General features: G+C 46.2%; 1 protein-coding gene across 1 annotated transcript; it reads left to right on the top strand.

Annotated features, from left to right (window-relative positions):
- The first annotated feature begins 1,647 nt into the window (after window positions 1–1,647).
- On the top strand, window positions 1,648–18,803 carry FADS2 (fatty acid desaturase 2). Its single transcript, XM_027728727.2, has 12 exons — window positions 1,648–2,103; window positions 6,616–6,726; window positions 8,080–8,277; window positions 8,708–8,809; window positions 9,777–9,902; window positions 11,346–11,406; window positions 11,699–11,775; window positions 11,941–12,038; window positions 12,892–12,988; window positions 13,776–13,855; window positions 14,674–14,799; window positions 16,168–18,803. The coding sequence occupies exons 1-12, from the start codon at window positions 1,897–1,899 to the stop codon at window positions 16,217–16,219; spliced, it is 1,335 nt and encodes a 444-aa protein (XP_027584528.1). The 5' UTR covers window positions 1,648–1,896; the 3' UTR covers window positions 16,220–18,803.
- Window positions 18,804–24,554: the final 5,751 nt, after the last annotated feature.

Raw genomic sequence — 24,554 nt, 5'->3', positions numbered from 1 at the left:
TAACCCTTCCATTTATTCATGGCAAATAATCTCAAGAAAAGATCCCTATCTCCAGGAAAGCTGGGGGTCACACCTGCCTGGCCCTGGAAAGTGGTCACAGAAACTCTCAGATGTGAAAAAAGCAGCAGGGAAAGTGCTGTGAGTGGTTTCTGCTCTTGCACCACAACACCTTGTGTAACATAACGACAGGGATTGGATAGAATAAAGTGCCCCACGGCAAGGAAAAGATGGCATTGTCCCACCTGTTCATAAAATCATGGCCCTTGGCAAGCAAACTGGCTGAGATCAACCAGCTCTCTTTTTGACACAAGGAAGCTGTGAAGTCTGGCAGCCTCAGTGGCAGGATGGCAAAAATAGAGCAAAACAATGGTAATTTCAGGCAGAATTGCAACATCTTTTTAAGCCTGACAGTAAAAAGGGAGGTGAGAAGTCTGGGGGAAAAAAAGAGAGACAAAGGAAAAAAGGGGGTAAAAAAAGGGATGAAAAAGGGAGATATGTTTAAAAAGGGTCAAAATGTTTTAAAAGGTAAAAAAGGTTAAAAAAAGGGGAAGAGGGAAGAGGGGAAAGTGAGGGAAGGGGGGAAGAGGGGAAAGGAGGAAAAGGGGGAAGTGCGGGAAGGGGAGAAGGGATAAAGGGAGGAAGGAATGAAAAGAGGGGTAAAGGGGGAAAAGGGTGGAAAAAGAGGGAGGGTAATGGGGGAGGGAGAGAGAGAAAGGGGGAAAGACTGAAAAGAAGGGGGAAGGGAAGAAAGAAGGGAGAAGAGAGGGAAATGGGAGGAAAGGAGGGGGAAAATGAGGGGGGGAAAGGGGGCAAAAGGGAGAAGGGGAAAAAGATAGGGAAAAGGGGAGGGAAAAGGGGAGAAGAAGGGGAGAAAGGAGGGAGAAATGGGGAAAGGGGGGGAATAGGGAAGGGGGGAAAAGGAGGGAAAAGGAAGGAAAAGAGGGGATAAACGGGGGAACGGGGAGGGGGAGAAAAAGGGGATCGGGGGGGTTGGTAGGGGAAAGGGAGGCGAAAGGCAAATCCAAACAAAAAAAAAAGCGGAAAAGGACACCGCGAGAAAGGAAGAAACAAACCCCCCCCCCCAAAAAAAAAAAAAAAAGAAAAAAGAGAAAAACAACGGGGGGGGGGGGAAGAGGAGGGGGGCAGCTCTTTAAAGCAGGAGTAAAAATCTCGAGGACACGAAGCCCAGAGCGAAGCGGAGGAGGAGGAGGCGAGGGGCTCCCTCCCGCCCCCGGCCCCGGGCGGGCGGTCCCGGCCCGCGGCCGCCCCGGCTTCGAAAGATCGGTCCGGGCCAATGGCCGGGAGCGGGAGGGCGGCGGGACGGCTGGGATTGGCGCTGGGGCTCGGCTGATCCCGCCGGGAAACCCGCCGGCACGGGCTGGGGGGGGGATGCTGGAGGGGGGGAGGATGCCCTGGAAAGCGGGGGGGATGCCGGGGAAGGGGGTGGACGGAGGATGGTTGAGGGGAGAGGATGTCGGGAGTGAGAGGATGCCCGGGCGGGCGGAGCTGGCAGCGGGGGGGGGGGGGGGGGGGAGGCGGAGGCGGAGTATACCCGCGGGGAGGTATTCGGGTGGGGGGGGGGGGGGGGGGGGGGGGTGTTGGAAGGGGCCGAGCTTCCCACAAAACAGGGCTATGTGCGAGGAGAAAGTGCACCAGTGCGGGGACAGCCAGCCTAGGGGGCACTTCCGAGCAGGCGGAGAGATTCCAAGGGCTGGGAAGCGAGAGACAAAGAGAAGGGAGGACATGAGCGAAGGCGAAGGGGGAGAGCAGGGGATCAGCTGAGTCAAATCCCGCAAGGAAAACCCTTCCCCTCCGGCGCATCCCTAAGAAGCGCAGGGACAGGTTCCCCCCACAACCTCACCCTTGGGGCAAGAAGACAAAGAACGGAGTGGCCCCATGGGGAAAGGGGGAGAGCAAGGGGGGGATTCGGGGGACCCGGCGGCGCAGATCCGCTTCTACACCTGGGAGGAGATCCAGAAGCACAACCTGAGGACGGACAAGTGGCTGGTGATAGAGCGAAAGGTTTATAATATCACCAAGTGGGCAAACAGACACCCGGGGGGTCAGCGAGTGATCAGCCACTGCGCCGGCGAAGATGCCACGGTAAGGACCCCCCGCACCGACCCCCGCTGCTCTCCCGGCTCCAGCAGCATCCTCTGACAGCTCCTTCTCTCCCTGCTGGGTCTGAAGGGAGCCGGCTGCCTGCCTCTTCCCTCTCCCAGTCTCCCTACCACCTGCTGGACATCCAGCTCAGCCCTTTCGCTGCTTGGAGGAGCGAAAAGCTTGATCCAAAGAGATGCAGCTCCCTGGAACCCTGGCAATCCGCAGCCCAGAGATTGCTCGGCTCTGCCTAAATCCTGCTAGTTTGCCTTTGTCTCGTTTGTGCTGTGCCTGGAGCTCTGAATCCAGGAGCAAAATGTCCCAAATCTTCCCCTTTCTGGTATGTCTGACATGCAGAGTCACACAGCCAAGCACGGGAAGGGTTAAGGAGGGGCCAGGCTGTGTCTCAAAGTTGCTTCTGTGAGGAGGGTGAACTTGAGGCTTTAAAACAAGAAGCTTTTTGGTTTTTTTCCCCAGGAGCGAATTCTCTAGAGAGTTTGGTTACAGGTTGCTACAGAAAAGAAAAAAAAAAAAAGCAAACCATTTGCTGCTGCTCTAGCTGCTCCTGTGCTGGGTTCAGCCACCTCTCAGGTTTCAGCAACTTAAAAAACAAGAAGCCAAACCAAACCGAACCAAAAGAAAACCCCAACCTTGACAAAGGAACAAATTAGAAATAAATTGTTTGTTGTCTGGAGTTTCCCTCAAAACCACCTTCCTCAGAAGTGCATCCAGAGAGTGTTCTCTCCTCAGGGTACGTTAATAAAATCCAAACTGCCTCAGAGCTTTTCCCAAAATGTGCAGAGATCAAGCAGTAACATTAACTGTTGGTCTCCCACAGCTCCTGACACCTTAACAAGGAGGAGGTTCCATGTGTTATAAAATTATTTGGCAGAACCACTGACCTTACCTTTCCATCAGTCCCCATTTCCCTGCATTTCGTGGTAATTTTTCCATTCTTTTCCTTGAAACACAGAGCCGCATTTTGGCATTCCTGTCCCTTTCCAGTAAATCCTCTGAATGAATAGCTTTCTCCCTCAAAAAGATGGGCCAGGTTTTACTTTCAACTGTTTAAACACAGAGCTGGTGAAACTGGAGGAATTTGACTCCTGTTCCCAAGAATTTAACTCCAATATCTCCATTAGAAACCAAAAAGCATCAGCTATTATATTGGTCTGGAATCCTTAAAAGGGAGGCTGAAATACAGGTTGGTGATTCTAGGATTGCTGGTCCTCCTCCCACCTCCCCACCCACCTTCCCACCCTTCTTACATCTCATGCCATGAAGTCACGGTCTTAAAAATGCTCTGAAATTGTTAAATCACCACTCTGAGCCCTAAAGCAGGATTGGCATCAGTTTTCCAGCTTCCCTGTGGTGAATAATAGTTTAATGCCAAAAAAACCTCTCTCTCATTCAGGGTGAGAAAGGCTTGGCCTTGACTCTGTTGAGGCTTTAGCTGACAAGTTTTATTCTGTGTTGCAAGGTATCACAACTGGGAGAGTTTAGGAAGAGGAAAAGGCAATGATAAAAATTCCCATGTTTACATTCCTATTTTGTGTACGGCTTCCATCTTTTTCAGATTCTCCTTGGCAACAAGTGTAGTTGGCAGGGAGTGCCAGGACAAGGGGGAATGGCTTCATACTGACAGAGGGTGGTTTTAGGCTGAGATATTGGAAAGGAATTCTTCCCTCTGAGGACAGTGAGACTCTGGGATGAGTTTCTCAGTTAAGTTGTGTCTGCCCCATCCTTGGAGTGTTCAGGACAGGTTGGACAGGGCTTGGAGCATCCTGGGATAGTGGAAGGTGCCCCTGGGGGGATGGAATGAGATGATTTTTAAGGTTCCTTCCAACCCAAACCATTCTATGAGTTTTAGGCCACACTTTAACACAACGTATTAGTCTGGGACAACCTGGTCTGGTGTCACCTCATGCACAGAACAGGAAGGCAGGGACACCCTGCAGTATCTCAGTTTCAGGATGTTCAAGGATGTGAAAGAACATCCTTGTGCCAATGCTCTAAGCACTTCAAATGTCCATACCTCAATTATACAAAGCTTTTTTGCATCAAAAGCAGCAGGAATAAATCCCTCTTGCCCATATCCTGTAAGACACTTAAGCTTATTTGGTCAGTAGAACATAAAGCTGGGAGGTCAAGTGCCAATATCACACAGCGCTTCCCCAAGACTATCTTTTGCCTTTTGCTTTTTATCTCCTGTGGTACAGAACAGAGGACAATCCCAAAATTCAGATACTGTCTAATATTCAGGACCTATTAATAAAGGAGATACATGACATATAGCTAATAAAAACATTTCTTGTTGAGTAACATTGTATTTTGACATCCACATTTGCATTTCTGACCAGTTCCAACCCCTGCCTTTCATCCCACCCAGAAAGAAGTGAACTATTCAGTTCAGGGGCAGAAAAAGGAAAAGGCCCTGGAAAAGGCATGACAGAGCATTTATAGGTATGTTTAGAAAACAGGCTACCGGCAGGGAAGCCCCAGGTAGACAAAAATACCTTTTAGCTATATTAATACAACCTAAATTAATACAACACAAACCAGCAGGATCTCCAGCACAGTGACAGGCAGTACCCAGTCAGACTTCCAAAGACTTTTTTTCCCATTAGTTTAAATTATATCGAGTTGACATTTTTCTTACATGTTCACCCTCTTCCTCTTTCCCCTTCTTCTCCTTTTTTTCACCCAAAATTGCACAGCCTTGCAGTAGGTACAGTCAGCTCTCCACTCCCCCATTCATTCTGCTCTTCTTTCCTCTTTTATACCATCTGAAAATTGTCCCAAAGAAGGGAGCCAGCAACCAGAGTTAACATTTCAGTGATGTATTTGTGGGTCCTAGAGCAGAAAATGCTACTGTAACTGTTTACATATGTGTACATATATACACATATACACACAAATATTACCTCCCACAGCAAAATTTCTACAGTCAGAGTGCTATTTCAAAGCTCAGTCCAAAGCCTTGGAATCAGGTGAAAGGTGCTGTTGCTTTTGGTGGACTTTGGGACTTTGGGCTTTTGATGGAGGTCAGCTCCCAGAAGGGTCAGCTTTCACTCTGCCCTTTCTGTTTAGAGCCAGGAGGGAGACCTAGCTGGTCTCTATAATTGTTAGGCAAGGGGACAAAGGTGGAAAGGCTGAAGCACAGTACTCCTGACTCCCGGTTTTAACTCTTTTTTTTCCATACTGGTCTTAGCATTTCATGGAACTAATCTTCACAGCTCTCCTGGGTGAATTCCAAGAGTTAACTCTGTGCAATAAGGAAAGGGCAAGGACAGAATAAGGGCTTCTGATCTTGGTCAGCTTTTTGTCCCTAACACTGTGTTTGGGTTAAAATTTAAGCCTTGGCATGTGAAAGGAGGGGTGGGCAAGATCTCACTACTCACATCAGATATGCTCCCATCAGGCACCTGTAGGATACAGGTAGACAAAAACATATGGGAAGGGAAAGGAGTAGAAAAAAAGAAGAGTTGGTTAAACTCATGAACTCCAGGATCAAATCAACTCTACAAACAAGGCATTATTCTTCCATATTAGAAGAAGCCTTGAAAATAAGTAAGAAAAATCATATTCCAGCTGGTTTCCTGCTTTTCCAGCCACAGGAGTATATAGGATGGGACTTATCTCACAGGTTTCATCAATATTGAGTTCCATTCCTCGATTAGATTCTGTTGCTGAAATTTAACAAACTATTTATGTCTATTAACAAGTATTACAGAGACTTCAGTGAAATGCACCAAACATTTCAGACATGCACTGAACAGAAAATACACAGTAGAAATGACAAGAAATCTTATCACATGTATTGATAACTATGATAATTTGAAGATTTCTAACCTGCTTAGCATGGTTGGGTTCCTCTCTAAGGCTTGCAGAACAGCCAGTATATCTAGAATATGGTTCTAGAATGAAGAAGAGTTAAGGGAGCACCCAGTTACTCATCTTACAGAATAAAAAGAGAAAGGCAGGCTCCAAAATAAAAAGTCACCAAATTTCCTCAGCTGTTTTACTGCTGGGATCTACAGGATCTACACCCAGTAATATTTTTTGTATTTGGGTGTTTTTTTTGTATTTTTGGTATTTTTTGTATTTGCAGTTATGTCCACGTTCAGTCACCACAGTCAACCCCTGCCCAGCATCAGACTTTCCAAGGGTATTTATATCCTAGTAGGGATTTGCACAAATTCCTCCCTGCCTACCTTCTAAGGGAATTAACAGGGTTTAAGTATTTAGTTGCTTAGAAAACATTTCTTGAGGTGCCTTTCACCATATGGCTGAAAAACTTCCCAGGTCTCACCATTCCCTTGAGAATAGGGAAGCAAATCCATTTTGGATTTAAGGTGGAATTAATGCAGTGATCACAGAGGTGGAGGTCACCTCCTGCCCCCCTTTCACAGGTACGTGGGGGGGCACAGCTGTTGGAGGTGGAAGGGAATGACACAGTGAATAGGAAGCACATTTTACTCTTGAATCTCACAGTTACTCCTGTTTCCACTCCAGGATGCATTTCAGGCTTTCCATATCAATCCCACCTTGGTGCAAAAGTTTCTCAAGCCATTGCTTATTGGAGAACTTGCTCCAGGGGAGCCCAGCCAGGACCGAGGTAAAAATGTGAGTATTTTTGTCTGATTTTTGGGTTCATGATGGGTATTCCCATCATTTTTAACTCCTGGTATGTTCTCCAGGTCAGAAGCAGGCAGACTGTAAAGGTGTCTTCACTACAGGCAGCTCCAGAGAGGGAGGAAAATTCTCAGTAACTAAACATCTCCACGTAGCAACACACACATCCCAGTATAGATTTAAATGTCTGTGGGAGTGGGGCGACAGGTTCAGACTGTCTGTGCAAACCTTCCCTTTGCCACAGAGCCACCAACAGCTGATTTCTAGGCTGGCCTGATCCCATCCTGAAGGGAAGTGGGAACTGAGACATGTGGAGTGGGAAATGTGCAGCAGCTCTGGTGACTGGGGTCCCTTCTGCTGTTCCTTCTCTGGTGACAAGCTCTAAAACACGTCGCCACTTGCCTGTTGTGGGAGAAGGAGAGGAGTAGGCAAAGTCTGAATAGGCTTCCAGACAGGTGTTCACCACCTCAACAAGACCTAAATCTCTTTCCCTGTTTGCTCTGCAGCTCCCTTTGACACATTAATCCCAGGGAAATGCCTCTTTGAGACTCCAACTGGCTTATCCTGCTGAGTACAGTACCAGCAAAGCTCTGGGGAGCACATTGTGCCATGCATGGCATGAACAGAGGTGACCCAGATGTCTCATTTTGGTGGCTGTGCTAAGGAGCAGCAACCCACCAAGCAGCTTTTCCACCCACTCACCGTCCCCAGGGCAGCTCTGTCTCCCTGCCAGACTGTTCATCCATAATTCAGGCCCAGAGCGTGGCACGACTGGCTCCTGCCACGAAACCCTATCCTGCCCCGATGTTTGTGGCTGGCCATGATTATGATATATCTGTGTCACTCACAATAGAGGAGCCAGCACTGACCCCCAGTGACCCAGGAATGCTTCTCATGGACGAGTGCACGGCACTGCCCCACAGCTTGAATAGACGACCGTTGCGCCGATATTGGATGCTCATCATCAGAGCTCTGGAATTCTGCACAATAGCACTGGTTTCCCTCTTTCTCCAGCTTCTCTTTAGCACTTGGGAAGCTCATTCAGACAGGAGTCAGCAGGTGATATGATTCTTGACATAGCCAGGTCATGCTGCTGATCCACAGCAGGAGGCTTGAATTACTCTCCTGGCTCAAGGTGCAAAAGGTCAGGATGTGGGCTCAGAGCAGCCAGGATGTTTATTCATAGGGAAGTACTGTGAAAAGCTGTAATACAGGGTGAATATGGAGGCAGGTCCTTTACTTCTGGAGTAGCCAACCAATGCAGGGTCCTTAGCGTGGAATTCATCCTTCAGCTCATTCAGAGTCACTGAAAAGCCTCACACTGCTCTTGCCTGTCTCTTGCAGTCTCAGCTGGTGGAGGATTTCCGGACCCTGAGGAAGACTGCAGAGGACATGAACTTGTTCAGAGCAAGTCCTTTGTTCTTCTCTCTTTACTTGGGCCACATAATTGCAATGGAAGTGTTGGCCTGGCTGATGGTTTCATACTTTGGTACTGGCTGGATCACAACCCTCATCCTGGCCTGCATCCTTACGACTTCCCAGGTGAGAACTTGTAGGGATGGAGCACATTGGCTGCACAAATCACTCAGGAGAAGGACAGTGTGTGCTGAACTTTTCATATTACATTATTGATGAGTGCAAAACAGTCACACCAGTGAAAAATACTCACAACTTACCTGCCGCTGTGGTGCCTCCTGATTGTGGCTCACACATTTTTCTCACCTTTTTCTCTTTTCCTTCCACATCTTGGTGGATTTGGCAGTGTCACTATTATGGTTGGATTCATGATCTTAAGGGTATTTTCCAATCTGAATGATTCCATGATTAAATGTTCTCCTCCAGAGATCTTCACCTTCTCACTCAGTTAATTCCCTCCTTCCTCACACTCACAGTGTGCTTTCTGTCTCTGTTTCTTCATGCTTCACTCTGATTCCAAACAGCTTCCTAACTATTTGATTTCCCTTCATCCCAGGCCCAGGCAGGGTGGCTGCAACATGATTTTGGACACCTGTCTGTCTTTAAAAAATCTTCCTGGAACCACATCGTCCACAAGTTTGTCATTGGACACCTGAAGGTAAAGGACACTATGAAAACAGGGCTCTGTAGAAACACCTGTGGGTCACTTTGGCTGTGTCAGGGTAGGAAAGAGCAGCTCTAAACTTTCCCAAAGTGAGCAGAAGCATAAAGAACTTTGTGACCATTGCACATGGAGCTGTTGTGCAGAAGAGATAAGAGATTGTATTCATAGCTGATTCAGTAATTCCAAAAGTTCCAGTGGAATCACTCTAATTTATATCAGCTGAGGACAAAGCTTAATAATTTTTTACATCCGTATTTTTGCCATGCACTCCAATAAGGAATAATATCTTTCAAACATCCCATCCTGCTACATGCCACCCATTCAAGATGCCTTCAGGACTTCTATCCTGGGTAAAGTCCAGTGCAATCCAGGCATTTCATCCATGTGCAGCAGGAACCAATCTCCCAAACCCACTTTGTGCCTCACAGGCAGAGAAGGGAAACAAGAATAATAACTGGCAAGGCAGCAAGAGTGTTTAGTGGTGAATTTGGTTAGTGTTAATCAGTGGTTGGATTTGATGATTTTACAGGACCTAAATGATTCTATCCATCCCTGGAAGTGTACAAGGCCAGGTTGGACAGGGCTTGGAGCAACCTGCTCTAGTGGAAGGTGTCCCAGCCCATGGCAGGGGGTTGGAACTGGATGGTCTTTAAGGTGTCATCCAACCCAAACCATTCTGTATGGGAAGACATGGTGACATGTAACTCACTGAGAGTGTATTTATTCCCTGCCTTTCAATACAGATAATCCTTAGTGAGGGTGAACCATCCCTCTGGAACCAGCAGTCTCATATCAACCAACAGCTCAACCACTCCCTGCTTGTTGCTATTTCAAAAGCAAATAACATTTTGGCCATGATCTGAGTTGCACCAGTTTAGTTTATATGAATGATTGGGTAATCCTACCTTTAGAGGAGCCGGAGCTTCCCATGGATGAATCCCTTGTCCTTGTGTCTGCCCAGGGTGCCTCTGCAAACTGGTGGAACCACCGTCACTTCCAACACCACGCCAAGCCCAACATATTCAAGAAGGACCCAGATGTGAACATGCTGCATGTTTTTGTCCTTGGAGATACACAGCCTGTTGAGGTAAGAGAAAGTGGATAAAACATGGAAAACTACTGTCCTAAAAGGGCTTCAGGCAATGATTGCACAAATCCAGGAGTTGGCTCCTGTTGGTAGACATGACTTGCACAGTCAAGACTTCCTGGAATGCTGGAAAGGAAATATTTAATCCAGGGATTTCATCTGGCTACGTTGTCTGACGGGAGTTTGGCTATCACACCCTCCCCAACGCTTGGGCTGAAGAGCAGGGCTGACTAATAATTCCCTATCCATCTCCTGTGCTGACCACGGGAGAAAGTGTTTTGGGGTAGCTTGGGGAAAACAATGCAGATGGGGTTGGAAAGAGAGCAGAGAGCCCTCAAAGGCAACTTCATCCTGCTGGCTTGAAATATCAGCGTGAGGGGGAAATTGTGTTCCTCAGTCCTTCATCAAGAGCATTTCAAAACTGATCTTCCACTTCCATAGCAAATATCTTCCAGCATTAGTCAATCCAGCTGTGTCCCAGATGATCTGCACAAGGTCTTCTCCACAGAAGCAGTTGAGGGGATATTGCTTGCATAAGAATATTTTCTCATTTTTTTACATTAACTGACATGCTGCACATGAATGAACAGGCTATATTAAGTGATTTTTAATTCAATCTATTCCTCTAGAGCCAAAATATTTACTGTCTACTTATAAAAACCTACGCAAAGACTTAAACCTTGTACCACCCTTTGTCTTTTTCACAATGGAACAAGGATTTCTAGTTTACAAACAAAAAAACCTGAAGAAAATAAATAAACAGCCACCTGCAGCAAAGACCATACAGGGAAATACAACATTAAAAATGGCTTCTCAGCCAGCTTTTATACTATTGAGAAAGTAACTCCAGAGATATATAAGGGACACAGATACTGGTATATGGTCACTGGGAAGTTGCTGTGCTGGGAACAATAATGCAAGTTTACAGCAATCCACATTCTCCAGGCTCCTGGTGGGAGCAGTCCTGGAGCTCAAGAAAGACATTTCTGTATAGCTTTAGATATTTCACTGTGGAAGTGAGGTTTGGAAACTTGGTGCTTCAGTTTTGCATGGAAAACTACACAAGGATCGTTGCCTTGCACAGACATTCCGTGTAGTGACTTCCAAAAAGTCAGGCTTTATGCCTATCACATTTATATCAGGAATGATGGAGGTTTTAGCAGATTTTATCATGGCCACAGGCATGGCAGAAGTGCATTAAAATGCCATCAGGCTTTCAAGGAAATAGAAATTACCTGAAGATCAAGCCAGGAGGCTTTATAAATGAGTTTACACCTAACACAATTACAAAGTCATGATATTTAATCATCCCAAAACACTTCTTAGCTGGTGGTGGGAATTCAGTCAAAACTCTGCAGCCAGTAAATAAAGCATTGCAGAGACTCTGCTCCTACCTGTGAGTGGCACAATCCAAGGCTGAGCTTTCTCCTCTGTGTCCTGCAGTACGGCAAGAAGAAGCTGAAGTACCTGCCTTACAACCACCAGCACGAGTACTTCTTCTTCAGTGAGTATCTGTCCTCCACTTTTCCCTTTTCCTGGAATGCCAGTTGACCCTTCCAGCCCTTACTGTGCCAGCAGAGCAACTCCTTAAATCTCAGCTCATCCCACCCTTCCTCAGGATTACTGTGCAGGCCCCCAAGTCAGGACTGGGAGTAACCTCCATGGGAGATGCTCCATGGAAAAAAAAAAAAAGCATGTTCCCAGTTCCCTGGGACCAGTCCCAAATCACCAGCTTCCTCATATCACATACCTTCCCCACTCCTCTGATGGCCAAAACATTTCCCTTTGCTTTGCAGTCTTCCCACCTCTGCTCATCCCTGTGTATTTCCAAATCCAAATCATCTCGACCATGATCAGACACAGGTTCTGGGCGGTGAGTGAAACGTTCCCTCCATCCTTGTGGGGTCTGGCTGTTCCATAGGAGATCACCCTGGAGCAGGGAGGGAGGGATGGATTACCCAGTGTCCCCAGCATCACCAGCAAGGACATGTTATCCCAGATGGGCAGAGGGATGCCCGATGTCTTCTCTCTTCCCTAGGACCTAGCCTGGGCCATCAGCTACTATCTGCGCTACTTCATCACATACATCCCATTCTACGGCCTCCTGGGATCCCTGTGTCTCCTCACGTTTGTCAGGTAGGAGATAAAGGGCATCCCTACTGCTCTTCCCTCCTTCCAGTGCCAGACAAGTCCAGTCTCAGCTCTGCTCTGCCCTTTTTTAGGTTCCTTGCTGTGTGTTATCTTGGCTACTCCCACTGCTTCACTTCTCTCTTACCATCTCCCAATCCCACCTCCCTGCAGCACAGATGGTTCTGATGCTCAGCATCTCCCCCTGCACTGTGATGGTCCAGCCAGGATTCTCCTTGCTTTCCTCATTCCCTGTTCACATACACTGTCCAATCCCAACATATTTATGTGTTTTTTCCACTTTGGTCATGGCTGGATGCTTCCAGGGTGCTCAGGCCACCCTTTCCCTGAGGTAATTCTCTATCTGCCTCCAGCTTGAAGTCAAGCTGAAAAACTTATCTCAACTGACCCATTACTTCCAAAATTTTTGATCAAGCTCAAAGTGCAAGAAAAAAAAGCAAAATTGCAGAAAACAAGCCTAAAGACTTAAACAAGACTGGTGAACATCCTAGAACAAGGATGAGTCCAGGCAATACCTTGTCAACATACATCTAAATCTCAGTATAGATTAATGCATCTACAATAAAGTTACAATAAAGTAACTTCTTGGTTAAAGGGAATAGAAAGTGCATTTATCCAGACTGTTGTACAGGTGCTAAAAATGCCATTTTATACCATAAGCAATAAAAAAGCCACTCTAAATAAAGAAGCCTGAGACTTTGAGTGGTTCTGAGAGAGCAATTTATTTCAATACCTCAGAGAAATACCCTTCTCACAGGTTGTGTCTCCTGATGCTTCCTGTAAACCCCACCTGGTGTCCCCACCTATGTATCAATTGTCATGATTTCTCCTGGTTTTGAAGGTTTCTGGAGAGTCACTGGTTCGTGTGGGTCACCCAGATGAATCACATTCCAATGGAAATTGATTCTGAGAAGCACAGAGACTGGCTGAGCTCTCAGGTAACTGGGAGGGGAAAGGACACCCCAAACTCCCCCCAAAATGGAATTTACTCCAAGACTGGGTTACCACTACCCCCATGTAGTGTAGGGCATCTGCCCATGACCCCTCCCATAAAGATGTTCTTCCCAGAGCCAGCGCTGCTGGGCTGAGATATGAAAGTCCAAAATTTTGGAATTAATGTAATCAAAAGGTTCCCTCAGATTGAGGCGATATCAGGTTAAAGAAGTATGATTTGGCTTTTCTGTGTGCTGAATTTTGGCATATAGATACAAATAGTAGAGACCCAGTGAAAGTCAGAGCTGGAGGGAGAGCTCGGCATAGCCAGTTCAGAGTGCAAAAGGATTTTAAGAAAGAATATTTAATTTTACAATCATTAATAGCAAGAATAGCTAAGAAATATTGTCAGAATACTCAGACCTTGCACTTAAGGCAAACTGGGAATTAACTAGACGGGATGGAAAAGCAGGCTTTGTGTCCATGCATTTTTCCTGCCCCATTTTTCACATTGGTACTGTTGTTAACCATCTGATTTTTACTGGGAGAGGCTGAGATTTAGGAGCCTGGGCTTGGATTGCCACATCACTTTACCACCAGTCAAACCCACGGACTTTGACTTACTTCAGGTTTACTCGACAGTAAGCTCTGAAGGAGGGTTAAAGCTCCCCTTTCTGCACCCAGGTGGCCCCACCATGGCAGTGTCTGCACTCCGACAGCTCAGGCAAGAGGAGCTTTGGTCTGATTTTGGGGTAAGATGTCGCTAATCCTCACCTTTTCTCGCCCTCACAGATGGCAGCCACCTGCAACATTGAGCAGTCCTTCTTCAACGACTGGTTCACTGGGCACCTGAATTTCCAAATCGAGCACCAGTGAGTACAGACCCAGCATCACTTGGCCTTCCTACCAAATACTTCAGCTTTCACCCTCTCAATTCTAATTTGGGGTTTATTTAGGAGTTATGATTATGATTATGAGCTGTTGGCTCAAATCCTAAGCAAACTACTTGAACTTGAGCATCCATATCAGGAATCTGCTCTCTCCTAAAGCACTCCAGTGTTTTATAGTGTGTGGGACTGCATGGGCTGCCGGGCACCAGGTTCCAGAAAAGATGTTAAAACCAGGGCCATATGGGCAGTCTGTTGCCAGTGACAACACGAAATGTAAAAGAGATGGCTTTTAGGGTGAAGCTTTAGGTTTGGAATTCAGCTTAGGAAATGTCTGTTAAACAGCACTGGGCAAGGTGCCCCCAAATCCTTCTTTACCTGTGTCTCTTCCATGAGCTTCCAGGAAGTGGGAAAGGAGTTACTGGGGCTAAAATTTTGCAAGAAACAGTTATTCCCAAAGGAAATGGGCAGCCATGAGAGCAGACTGAGGCTGTTCCCTCCCTCCTGCTGCCCTCACATTGCACTTGTAGCATCCCCTGTTGCACAGACTGACTTTCATTGTGTCCTGAACGCAGCTTTGCTTTGAGGCACAGCAGGAGAATGAGTTTTCACAACCTCCTTGAAACAGAGGGCTGTAAAGCATGGATGTGTCTGTGCCTCTCTTCCTTTTTCTGCTTGTGCAGCTTGAGGAGGAGGAGGCACTAGCAATGAGGCCCCTGAGGATGTAGACAGAGATGCCCATCCCTTGGGGTTTGTCTTCAGGGTTTTCTCAGGTTTGTTTTTTCTCTCTCTCTATATTCCAGCCTGTTTCCAACAATGCCACGGCACAATTTCTGGAAGGTGAAGCCTTTGGTGAAGTCATTATGTGCCAAGTATGGAGTCCAATATGAGGAGAAGCCTCTTGGGAAAGCATTTGTAGACATTGTTGGGTAAGGTCCTTCTGGTATCACCTGCAGCTGCAATTCATGGTTACAGGGATGGGACATCCTGTATTTTCTAGCACAGAGAATTCAGAACACTCTAGACCCTTCAGAAATACCATGTCAATGTGTTGCTGCTATCAAAATACCAAACACACAACATTTAGATGGGTACTAACCTGATTGTGGCGCTTGGGGACATGGTTTAGTGGTGGCTCGGCAGTGCTGGGAGCCTTGATGATCTTAGAGGGCTTTTCCAACCTTAATGATTCTGTGATCTAACAGGGACCTTTTTTTATAACACTCTTTTTGAAATGCTGCTCTGGCAGCTGGTGATTCTTGGTTTTGGGAGCTGGCAGCAGATCTCCAGGTTGAAAAGTGAGATGAATCAAAGGGGGATGAGTCAGGTTACAGCCCGTGCTGCGTCCCATGTGAGCTCTGCCAGCAGCAACAGGCTGTTCCCCACAGGCAGAGCTGGAGACGAGTCTAATAGTCCTTGTCAGCAGCCTCTGTGTTAATGTTTCTGTCTCAGTTTCTCCAAGGGGAATAATTTATGACAGGGAACATGAGAATGCATCCTGCAGTCCAGGGATCTCCTGCACAAACCACTCTAAGCAAAGGCAAATTAAAGTGGGTTGGCCACAACATGCAGAAGAGCTGAAAACTGGCTCAAAACCTGCTTTTGTCCCCAGACACAGTGAGGTGATACCCTGTACCCCACCACATGGTCCCCACAGGATCACAAATAACACAGAGGGCATCAGGGGAAGTTCTTGCTCGCTCCAGCTCTTCTTGCTGTATCTGTTGTCCCGAAGAATGACATTTGGTGTCCTAAGGATTCATATTCTGGTGTCCTAAAGGCTTCAGGACCTTTGCTCTGGAAACAGGCTGGGAGAGCTGGGGTTAACAGCCTGGAGAATAGAAGGCTCCAGGCTTCTTAAAGTCTTAAGAGCCCCTTCCAGTGCCTTAAAGGGGCTCCAGGAGAGTTGGGAAGGGACTTTGGACAAGGGATGGAGCGACAGGACAAGGGGATATGGCTTCCCACTGCCAGAGGACAGGTTAGATGGCATACTGGGAAGGAATTCTTGGCTGCGAGGGTGGTTAGGCCGTGGCACAGGTTGCCCAGAGAAGCTGTGGCTGCCCCATCTCTGGAAGTGTTCAAGACCAGGTTGGATGGGGCTTGGAGCAACCTGGGCTAGTGGAAGGTGTCCCTGCCCATGGCAGCAGGGTGGAACTGGATGGTCTTTAAGGTCCCTTCCAACCCAAACCATTCTGTGATTCATATTAAAATTCAGTAACAGGCTTCTTCATAGGAAAAAACCCAACAAAGACAAGATTCACAACCCAAACAAACTTGTCTTCATTTTCTTCCCACAGGTCCCTGAAGAAATCTGGTGACCTCTGGCTGGATGCTTATCTCCATAAGTGAACATGAGTCTTACTGGGGAGGTGTGAGTGACCGGGAGGGATGGGAGGGAGCGGGGGGGAATCACACTTGTGTCTTTTACTCTCAGATCTCAGTCTGTATCTACACACATGGTTGGAGGGGACTTTCTTGTCTTGTCAGCTGCTTCTGGTGCAGGCTCAGGCCACCTGTTGAACCCAGACAGATTTAAAATGTGCTTCAGAGGATGAAAAGCGATGCCAGTATTGCATGAAACAGAAGGTTGGGAGAGGATGATGAGGAATGTTTAAAAAAGGGGCATTAATATCCGACCTTGACCTTCTTTTTCGCGAGATCCATTCTAATTCTGCCTAAACCACACAAGCCCTGATTCACACATGAGTTTTTAGGCCTCAGAGAGTGTCTGCAATCTGAGGACACAGCAGTCAGCTCATGCCCCTTTCCCATGTTTGTGTAAAAGAGGAATTACCACCCACAGGACCGGCAGGTGCTGGACTGTGCTGGGGCTTCCAGCCCTGCCCAGAACCCAGCTCCCTCCTTTCCCTCCCTCCTTTCCTTCTCTAATCATAGCATCCCTTTAGCCCAAGCTGTGACACTGACCCTGCACAACTAACCCCTAACAGTATTTTTAGCATCATCCTCTATTTCCAGGGGTCTGTAGAAGATTTTTGGGCTTAAACAGCCCAAACTCTCCTTTAGGAGAGGGTCTGTTTTCTCTTTAATGAGCAGCAGGTCTGGCAGAGCATTATGGCTGTCAGGAAATGACACAAAAGACCAAAACAAGTCACATAAGCAAAACTTGCTAATTGCTCATCAGTGCCCCAGAGGAGCCACAAATGGTCTTTTCACCATCCTGGGCTGCAGAAGCACAGGGTTCTGCCTGTCTGCACGTGCCTGGCAGGCACCAAAGTGCTTGTCAGAGGCCAGGAGCCATGGCACTGTTCACTCTTCCCTTGGGAACAAGCAGAGATGAAAAGGAGTTCTCCCTGTGAAAGGACGAGCTGCACAAACATTCAATCCCAACCCTTCTGGAATCAGGACTGACCGGGCTGTGCTCATGATCTGAAACCTTCTGGAGAACCCTCTCCCGGGTTGTCTAAAACTCAGTTTTCTGCTCAACACCTAATTACCAAAATCCACTGATGGTTTATCAGGAGATGTGGTTGAACAGCATCCAGCTGCTTCTGTAACAGGCAACCTGATCCCAGATAAATCAAGGGCTTTAGATCAGGTGTAATACAACAGAAAGGACACACCTTTTGGGTTATGACAAAGGGCCATGGTTTCAAAAGCAGCCTCCAGTTCCCAGAGCCATCTCAGTGCTCACTGGAAACACACAAGAGGGAGACTCTGGTTACTGTTCATGCCTCATTACTTCCCTCAGCTCTGAAACTGGATCTTCTCTATCAAATCCTTGAATTCCAACAGCATCCCACAGAACCAGCAAGGTGCTTCATGAGCAGAGACAACTCTGGGACTGTGGCCAGCGTTTCAAAAAAAAAAAAATGTACTCCCACCCCGCTGCCTTCTTTGGAAAATAAAATGAGATTCTATCTTTGCTTACAGATGGGAAATTCAGCATCGGGATTGCAACTTGAGCTACCTAGCAGTAGTTAGAGTTTGTAAAGGGCTTGTTCTGGTGTTCTTGGCCACCTGAATATCACTAGGAACGTTTAGGATGAAAAACTTCTGTCTCCAGGGCACCTGAAGCTCAAACAGACTTGGAGCAAACTGATTTCTAATATCGTAAACAACAACATCCTTCTGGGTGCTGTAATTTCCCAGACAGGTAGTAACAAGCTAGTCTGGAATCGTGGCTAACCTCATTAAAACTGCCTTAAAATGTGCATCCCTTCCTGACTCTTTGAATGTATCTCCCTGTCTGTGCCACCACAAGCCCACAGTTGGATCAGCAGTGCAAGCTTTGAAATATTCAGCTTATTCTTCTGACAGCCCACATTTTTTGTCACCTCTCCAGTTCTTATTTCCAGAGCAAATATTTTCCTCCTTAGCCCTGTTCCCTCTTCTCTTCTTGGGAAACTGTTTGCTTTGTAGCACCTATAGAAACTGCTCAAAGCTTGGCCCAGGTAAATAGTTCTGCTTTAGCAGCTTGGCTTTCCTGGGGGCCACTGATCAGTCGACTGGAAGAACTGGTTTTCTGCTAAAAACTCAACACAAGAGCCTGGTCTGGCCTAACAGGAGGCAGCAGCTGATGATGGTGGTGGCTAAAGGAACTTGAAAGATTCAAGGAGAGCAATGATCTGCAGAAGGAAAGACCAGCTCTCAGGCAACGTTTTTTCCCCAAAACCTTGGTAAAAGGGAAGAAGGGAGGACAGGATTGATCTTGAGATTCAGCCTCATGTAAAATTCCTTTTCATGAAAAAAAAAAGTTCAGTTGCTCAAATCCAGAAATAAAACCTGTGCACTGGTGGAGTCAGAGCTGATTTCCAAGTGTCATGGATGGGCCTTGCTCTTGCAAAAGAAAAAGGTCTGTTCTCAAAAAAACAGGGCACCAGCCCTCTGTAAATAGCTGGGCATTTATCTTCTTAATTGAATTTTTATGTGCTAAAAGATTGTCTGCTGAAAATACAAGATACTGGTAATTTTATTCAGGCAAAGCCTCTCTGGCTCATATGATTTTTTTCCCCCTCCCTCCAAAAAATCCAGCACTCTGTGTTGGAATTCAAGGTATTTCTTAAGTGCCTTGATGCTTTGTTGACTCCCCATCCCTGGAAGTGTTCCAGGCCAGGTTGGACAGGGCTTGGAGCAACCTGTTCCCATGGAAAGTGTCCCTGCCCATGGTAGGGGGTTGGAACTGGATGATATTTAAGATCCCTTCCAACCCAAACCATTCTGGGATTCTATAAATTCTTCATCCTTTAACTAGAGCAGGTCAAACAGATCCCTGACAAAGAGCCCTGGAAGTCTGGCTCAGTTTGTTTTATTATCAGTGTAAGTAGCATCAAAATAAAATTAGGCTTACAGGAGATATTCCTGAAGTTTCAGTAGAACTGCAAACATAGATGGATATAAACTTCACATCATGAGCTTGCTTGGCATTGTCTCTGTCTCCTAGGCAAAACCTAGGCAAAAGGCAGCAACCAGTAAGACACAAACATCCCTTGCAGGTTAAAATTTGCCATTAAAATGATTGAAACTCAGAATTTAAACACAGTTTTGCCCGGATTTCTGAGGACTCTAACTCGTTTCTCTGAAAATAATGAGGTGAAGTCTTGTTCGCTTTCTCTCTTGATAAAGGTCATTCATTTGCACTGTAATGACAAACATGGAAAAAAAAAAATCAGTAAGACATGCTGGGAGCCTGCCAGGGGTTATTGAACCCAGCTGCACCACATCACTGGCACATGGCAACAGGGAGAGGCCACGAGCTGGAAACACAAAGCTGGTTTCAGGGCAGATAATTGAGGGAAGGGCTGGGTTTGCTTCTCCTCACACATTTCTTACTGGGGACTGGAGTAGGAGGAGATGGAAGCCCAGGAAGGTTAAGGAAAGTTGGCAGGGAATGGCATAAACTGCAGCAAAGAGAAGCCTCTGGGCAGGAGAGAGATGGGCATGTGCTTTGTGAGGACAAGGACAGGGATGGGAGAAATTTGGGAAGGTAAGGGCTGGGGAGGGATGCATGAGAGTGGGAGGAAAATCGCCAAGGGGGTGAAAGGAGAGAAGAAAAAGCAACTTGGAATCAGGTGTCCCATGTTCTCCCAACTCCAGGTGTCTGCCTGGAGAACTGTGCTGGAGAAGGAGACAAGGCAGGGCAGAGCTTGGGCTCAGAGGAGAGACAGGGGCTGGTGACATCCCTAAACACCTCATGGTGAGCTGGATCTCACATGAGCTCCCTCCACCCAGCTCTGAGAGCAGGGACTGACTAGAAATGGGAATTAAGGGACTTGCACTGGGGTTTTCCTTTTAAGCATGGATTTGAGGAATCTAGATCCCAACTGCTCACTGAAATAGGGCTTGGGAGGCTCAGAGCCTCATCTGGACCCATCTCCAGGCACCATCTGGGCACTCTGGCTGGATTTGAGGTCTTTGTTAGGGCAAAGACATCCTTTTCCTTCTGTCACAAGCTGCCATGTCCTAGCCATGGCCTCTCCTAGTAGATGCTTTCCTAAGAAAGCCTTTCTAACAAAGCCCTAACATTCCCAATGTTAAAAGAGCAAACCCACATTCCTTATTAGGACAGGTCCTGATTTTTTCATTCTTTAAAAATAAAGTATTTCAGTAACTCAAAAAGAACAATTTTTTCTTGTGTACTCTGCAACTCAATAAATCATAACTATTTGTTGACCATAAAAATGCTTTATGTGGTTTTTCCAGGCACATCCAGAGTCACTGGAGTGCTCAGGGAATCTGCTTCCTCTTGGAGTACCTTCTGCCATACAAACCCCCTAGCAGGTGGCATGGAGATGCCAACTAAGGAAGGTGGGACATTTATAGGGCAGGAATGTCACCATCCAGGTTTTGCTCTGAGATCAAGAACTTATGATGTTCAAATTCAGAGCTTTGAAAGGGTCAGGGCAAGATTTGGCATAAAGGGGGATTCAAGCCTGAATTTCAGATTTAATCTTGTAACTGCTGTTTTTATCAGTTTAAAATCAGACCCCAAACCAAGAACACTGTGGAAGCAAACTCTGAAAAAGGGTTTGGGATCAGACTTGCTGATTATGGTTTCTCTTGGTTTTTCTAACTCTTTTGTTTTGTTTTTTTTTTCTTTTTTACAGAGCTGGTGATTGTGGAAAGTCCTTTTTGCACTTCACATGGTGAATTTAGGGAAATTACTTTTATAGCATGGATAGGTTTCTTTATCAGCCTTCACACAGCTCAGGAACAATGGTGCTGCTTTCCCTCATCCTGGGAATAAGCATCAAAGGAAAGGAGACCTTCCTGTCAAAGATTTGCCTGGCCATCCAAACTCAGCCTCCAGACTGTTCGGGGAGGCAACCGAGAGCCAAATTGTTGTGAAAACTTCATAGAAGCATTTTACAGTTTTCTAAAAGTCAATTTTCTGCCCATTCATGGCTCATCCAGGGCTATGGCGAGCAGCTTTTCTAATTCACAGCTCGGATCCAGTGCTTTGGTGAGCCTGAGGTCAACACCATCAGTGGGTTTTACGTCAAACACCATTTGAGGACAAGGCCATCAGTGGACTTGAGGTCAGCCCAGAGGCTTTAGAACTGGGAGACTGTTGGTTTTTCCAAATAACCCCATTTAGACCTCAATCATCAGCTGGAGCAGCATGAGAGCCTGAGGCTGTGAGTGGGAAGCACAGAGGCTGCCCCAGTCACGAGACTAAATGATGGTTGGGGAAGGCCAGACCGGGCTTATCTGCCACCTTAAATCAATACTACAGCTTTACCAGAGTCCACAGGAATTGCTCCATAGGTAAACCAGAGAGCAGGTTCTGTGAGCAGTCAAACCAGAAAATGACCCTACTTGCCCCATTTTTGGGACTTTTATTTAATCCTAGAATAAACATGTTCCCCTAATACAAACACAGGGAGCTGTTACACAAAAATAAACTGTTACAAATCAATAAAGACTTGGCTTTCCTCCCTGGGAGTACAGCTGTTCCCAGGATGGCTGAGCATCCCAGGACAGCATGGCTTGAAACTCCAAGCATTCCAAAGGAAGATGGCTCAAAAGGGACCAAGGACCTGGAAGTTCTGGGGTCGCATTCTGGATTAAGATGCCTACACTAAAACACTCTCTGCTTTTCCACAGGGCTTGTATCTCTGCTGGGAATCTTCAGGCATTAGCTGAAATGCGGAAAGACAGACAGTTTTCCAAGTTTTATCTTCCATGAGTTTAGACTTAACCTATCCAAAGGTCAGCCCATTGTTCAGCTGAGAATTGGGAAGCCATTCTGCCCCTGCGAACCCAGTACACCTGGCTGGGTGATTTTTGTACTTAATTTATCTGGTTTTAAGCTGTGAAAGACTAAAACTTCCACAGGTTACTTGAAATTAAACCTTTTCAACTCCCTCCTTTGAAATTAGCACAGGGATAGTCAGGAATCTAAAGCAGGAAATCGACATAAAATGCACCTAAGTTGGACTTGATGATCTTGAAGGTCATTAACAATATTGCTTAAAAAAAATGTTTTATTAACTATGCAGTGGCCCAATTCCAGATGTCTCAGGAAACTGTTTCACGACATACCTTGGCATCAGCATGGTAAGAAACATGTTTACGGTGCTCAGACATGCAGTTTTTACCCAGATGGTGCAAGGAGGTACCTTGTTACACAGAATCCCAAAATGGTTTGGGTTGGAAAGGAGCTTTAATGTCCATCTCATTCCACTCCCTGTCATAGGCAGGGACACCTTCCACTAGACCAGGTTTCTCCAGCTTGACCTTGGACACTTGCAGGGATGGGGCAGCCACATCCATGAGCTCCCTTTTTGCAACAGGTTTTTCAAATTCTGTTCAAATGGCAAGTTGAACCTCATTCAGCATTTGTGCTGGGTTACAGCATACTATCATATATTTTATTGGGCAGCTTGAAAAATTAGTCTGAATTCCTCAAATATCATATAGAAACACTTCCATACCGGGTCCTGCTTACACCATCCCTCTGTCCTGGTTGGCTGCAGATTCTACAGAACAGGGTATAGTGAAGGCAAATATTCCATTCACATTTCCACTCAGACTCATTATCCATTTGAAAACTATATTATAAATATGATGAAGGGAATAATCCAGGATTCTAGAATTCGAAAGCAAGCCAGGAGATGAATTATGCCCCCATGGCAACCCTTATGTAAAATATAAATAAAAGTGTTATCTAACTCCCCCAGAGGTTGGTGGGTGCAAATTTCCACTGGGGTAAGTGATGATGTTTTCTTAAATATCTTGTATCAGAGCTCTTCCACCCACAACTGAGGTTTGAAAGTCAAGCTCAGGCTACTCAGGTCAAGGGAAGCTCAGCAGAAATCCAAGAATGGGGTGGGAGAAGGTCAAGGAGAAGAATCCTCCCCTGGAAGCGCCACCTTTGCCTGCAGCACCCTTCTGAGCACAGTTAGGTAACCACACAACTACATTCAGGTGCTGGATGTGTGAATGACAATGAGAGGATTAATCACCTTAATTGCCTGTGATTGCACCCATCCTCCTTCAAATGGGTGTGTCTGGTTTATTTGCCTGATTAATTTCATTGGCCTTAATTATCTTGGCCTCAGATCTGTTTCATTAAGCAGCAAATGGTTTTATATAAAACACAGGAACCATACTGCTCTTCCTCCGTGTTTTATTCCCTTGTTGCTTACAAGGTGCCTGATAAAACCTGAAAACTTGGGTCCTGAGCTGCAGAAGATGCTGCTGGTTTCTGGCTGGAGCCAGTTGCTCCTGCCTGGCCCAATGAGCATCTGCAGGTAAATCATTCTGAGCTGAAATTACCACCCTTTGCAAGTCTATAAAACCTTCAGGCCACACTCATAATCCCAGATGGACCAAAGCAGCACAACCTGTGCTTCACCATCACCCAGGGGAGGGGCAAATAAATAAAGTGTGAACCTAAATCAAAGTGCTGCTGCCAATTCCAATTCCATCCCGTGCTCATTCTTGTCTCCTCATCATGCTGGAGCTCACCAAATGCTAAAATTAAGCACCTGATTTGGTGAAAGTATGCAACTGAAATGCAATCCAACAGCACTGGAGGGCAAGGCATCACAAATCCAGTGTTCCAGCAGCATTCCAGCATCATGACTCCTTTCACATCCTGCAAAAAGTCAACAACTCAATAATAACAAAGTGTCTGGGCTTGAATGTTGCAGCAGGAGATTCTGGGCAAGTCAGGGACTGGATAAGCTTTAAAAGTCTCTTCCAACTCAAACCACTCCACAACTGTGATAATTTCTGTCTGCATAACTGAAAATAAAATAAATAAAAAGCGAAGAGATGTTGAGCCTGCTCTGTTCTGTGATGAGCAAAGGAATCATGCACAAAACAGAAGATAGAGATTAAGAAGCAATTTCCTTTCTGCAATGTTTCCTAACAGAGAGGGACAATCTTCAAGGCCTCTATTGAAATATGTGGTAACTGGACCCGAGTTTCAGAGAGGTTCTCCTGGATGTGGCAGTGTTAAGACAGTCCCATGTGCTGCAGTAAGAGGGTTTAAGACATTTGTGCATTTTGAATGTGTAAATCCAGGGTTTTAAAACCAGCACGATGAAGAGGAAATAGTGACACCACAGCTGATGACATCAAAATGATTTCTGGGCTTTCAAAACTCAGTTGGGTCAGGCACTGACCAGCCTGACATCCTCAAACACTACACATAAGGTCTTCTCCACACACACACACATAATTTCAGTGCTAGATGAACAAGATTTGGAACTCATAT

This window comes from Pipra filicauda, unplaced genomic scaffold (assembly GCF_003945595.2).
Source record: "Pipra filicauda isolate LSUMZ 115617 unplaced genomic scaffold, ASM394559v2 scaffold45_size4122338_pilon, whole genome shotgun sequence".
Lineage (NCBI taxonomy): Eukaryota > Metazoa > Chordata > Aves > Passeriformes > Pipridae > Pipra > Pipra filicauda.
Note: the sequence above shows the minus strand (reverse complement) of the source record. Positions and strands in the feature narration are given on the sequence as shown.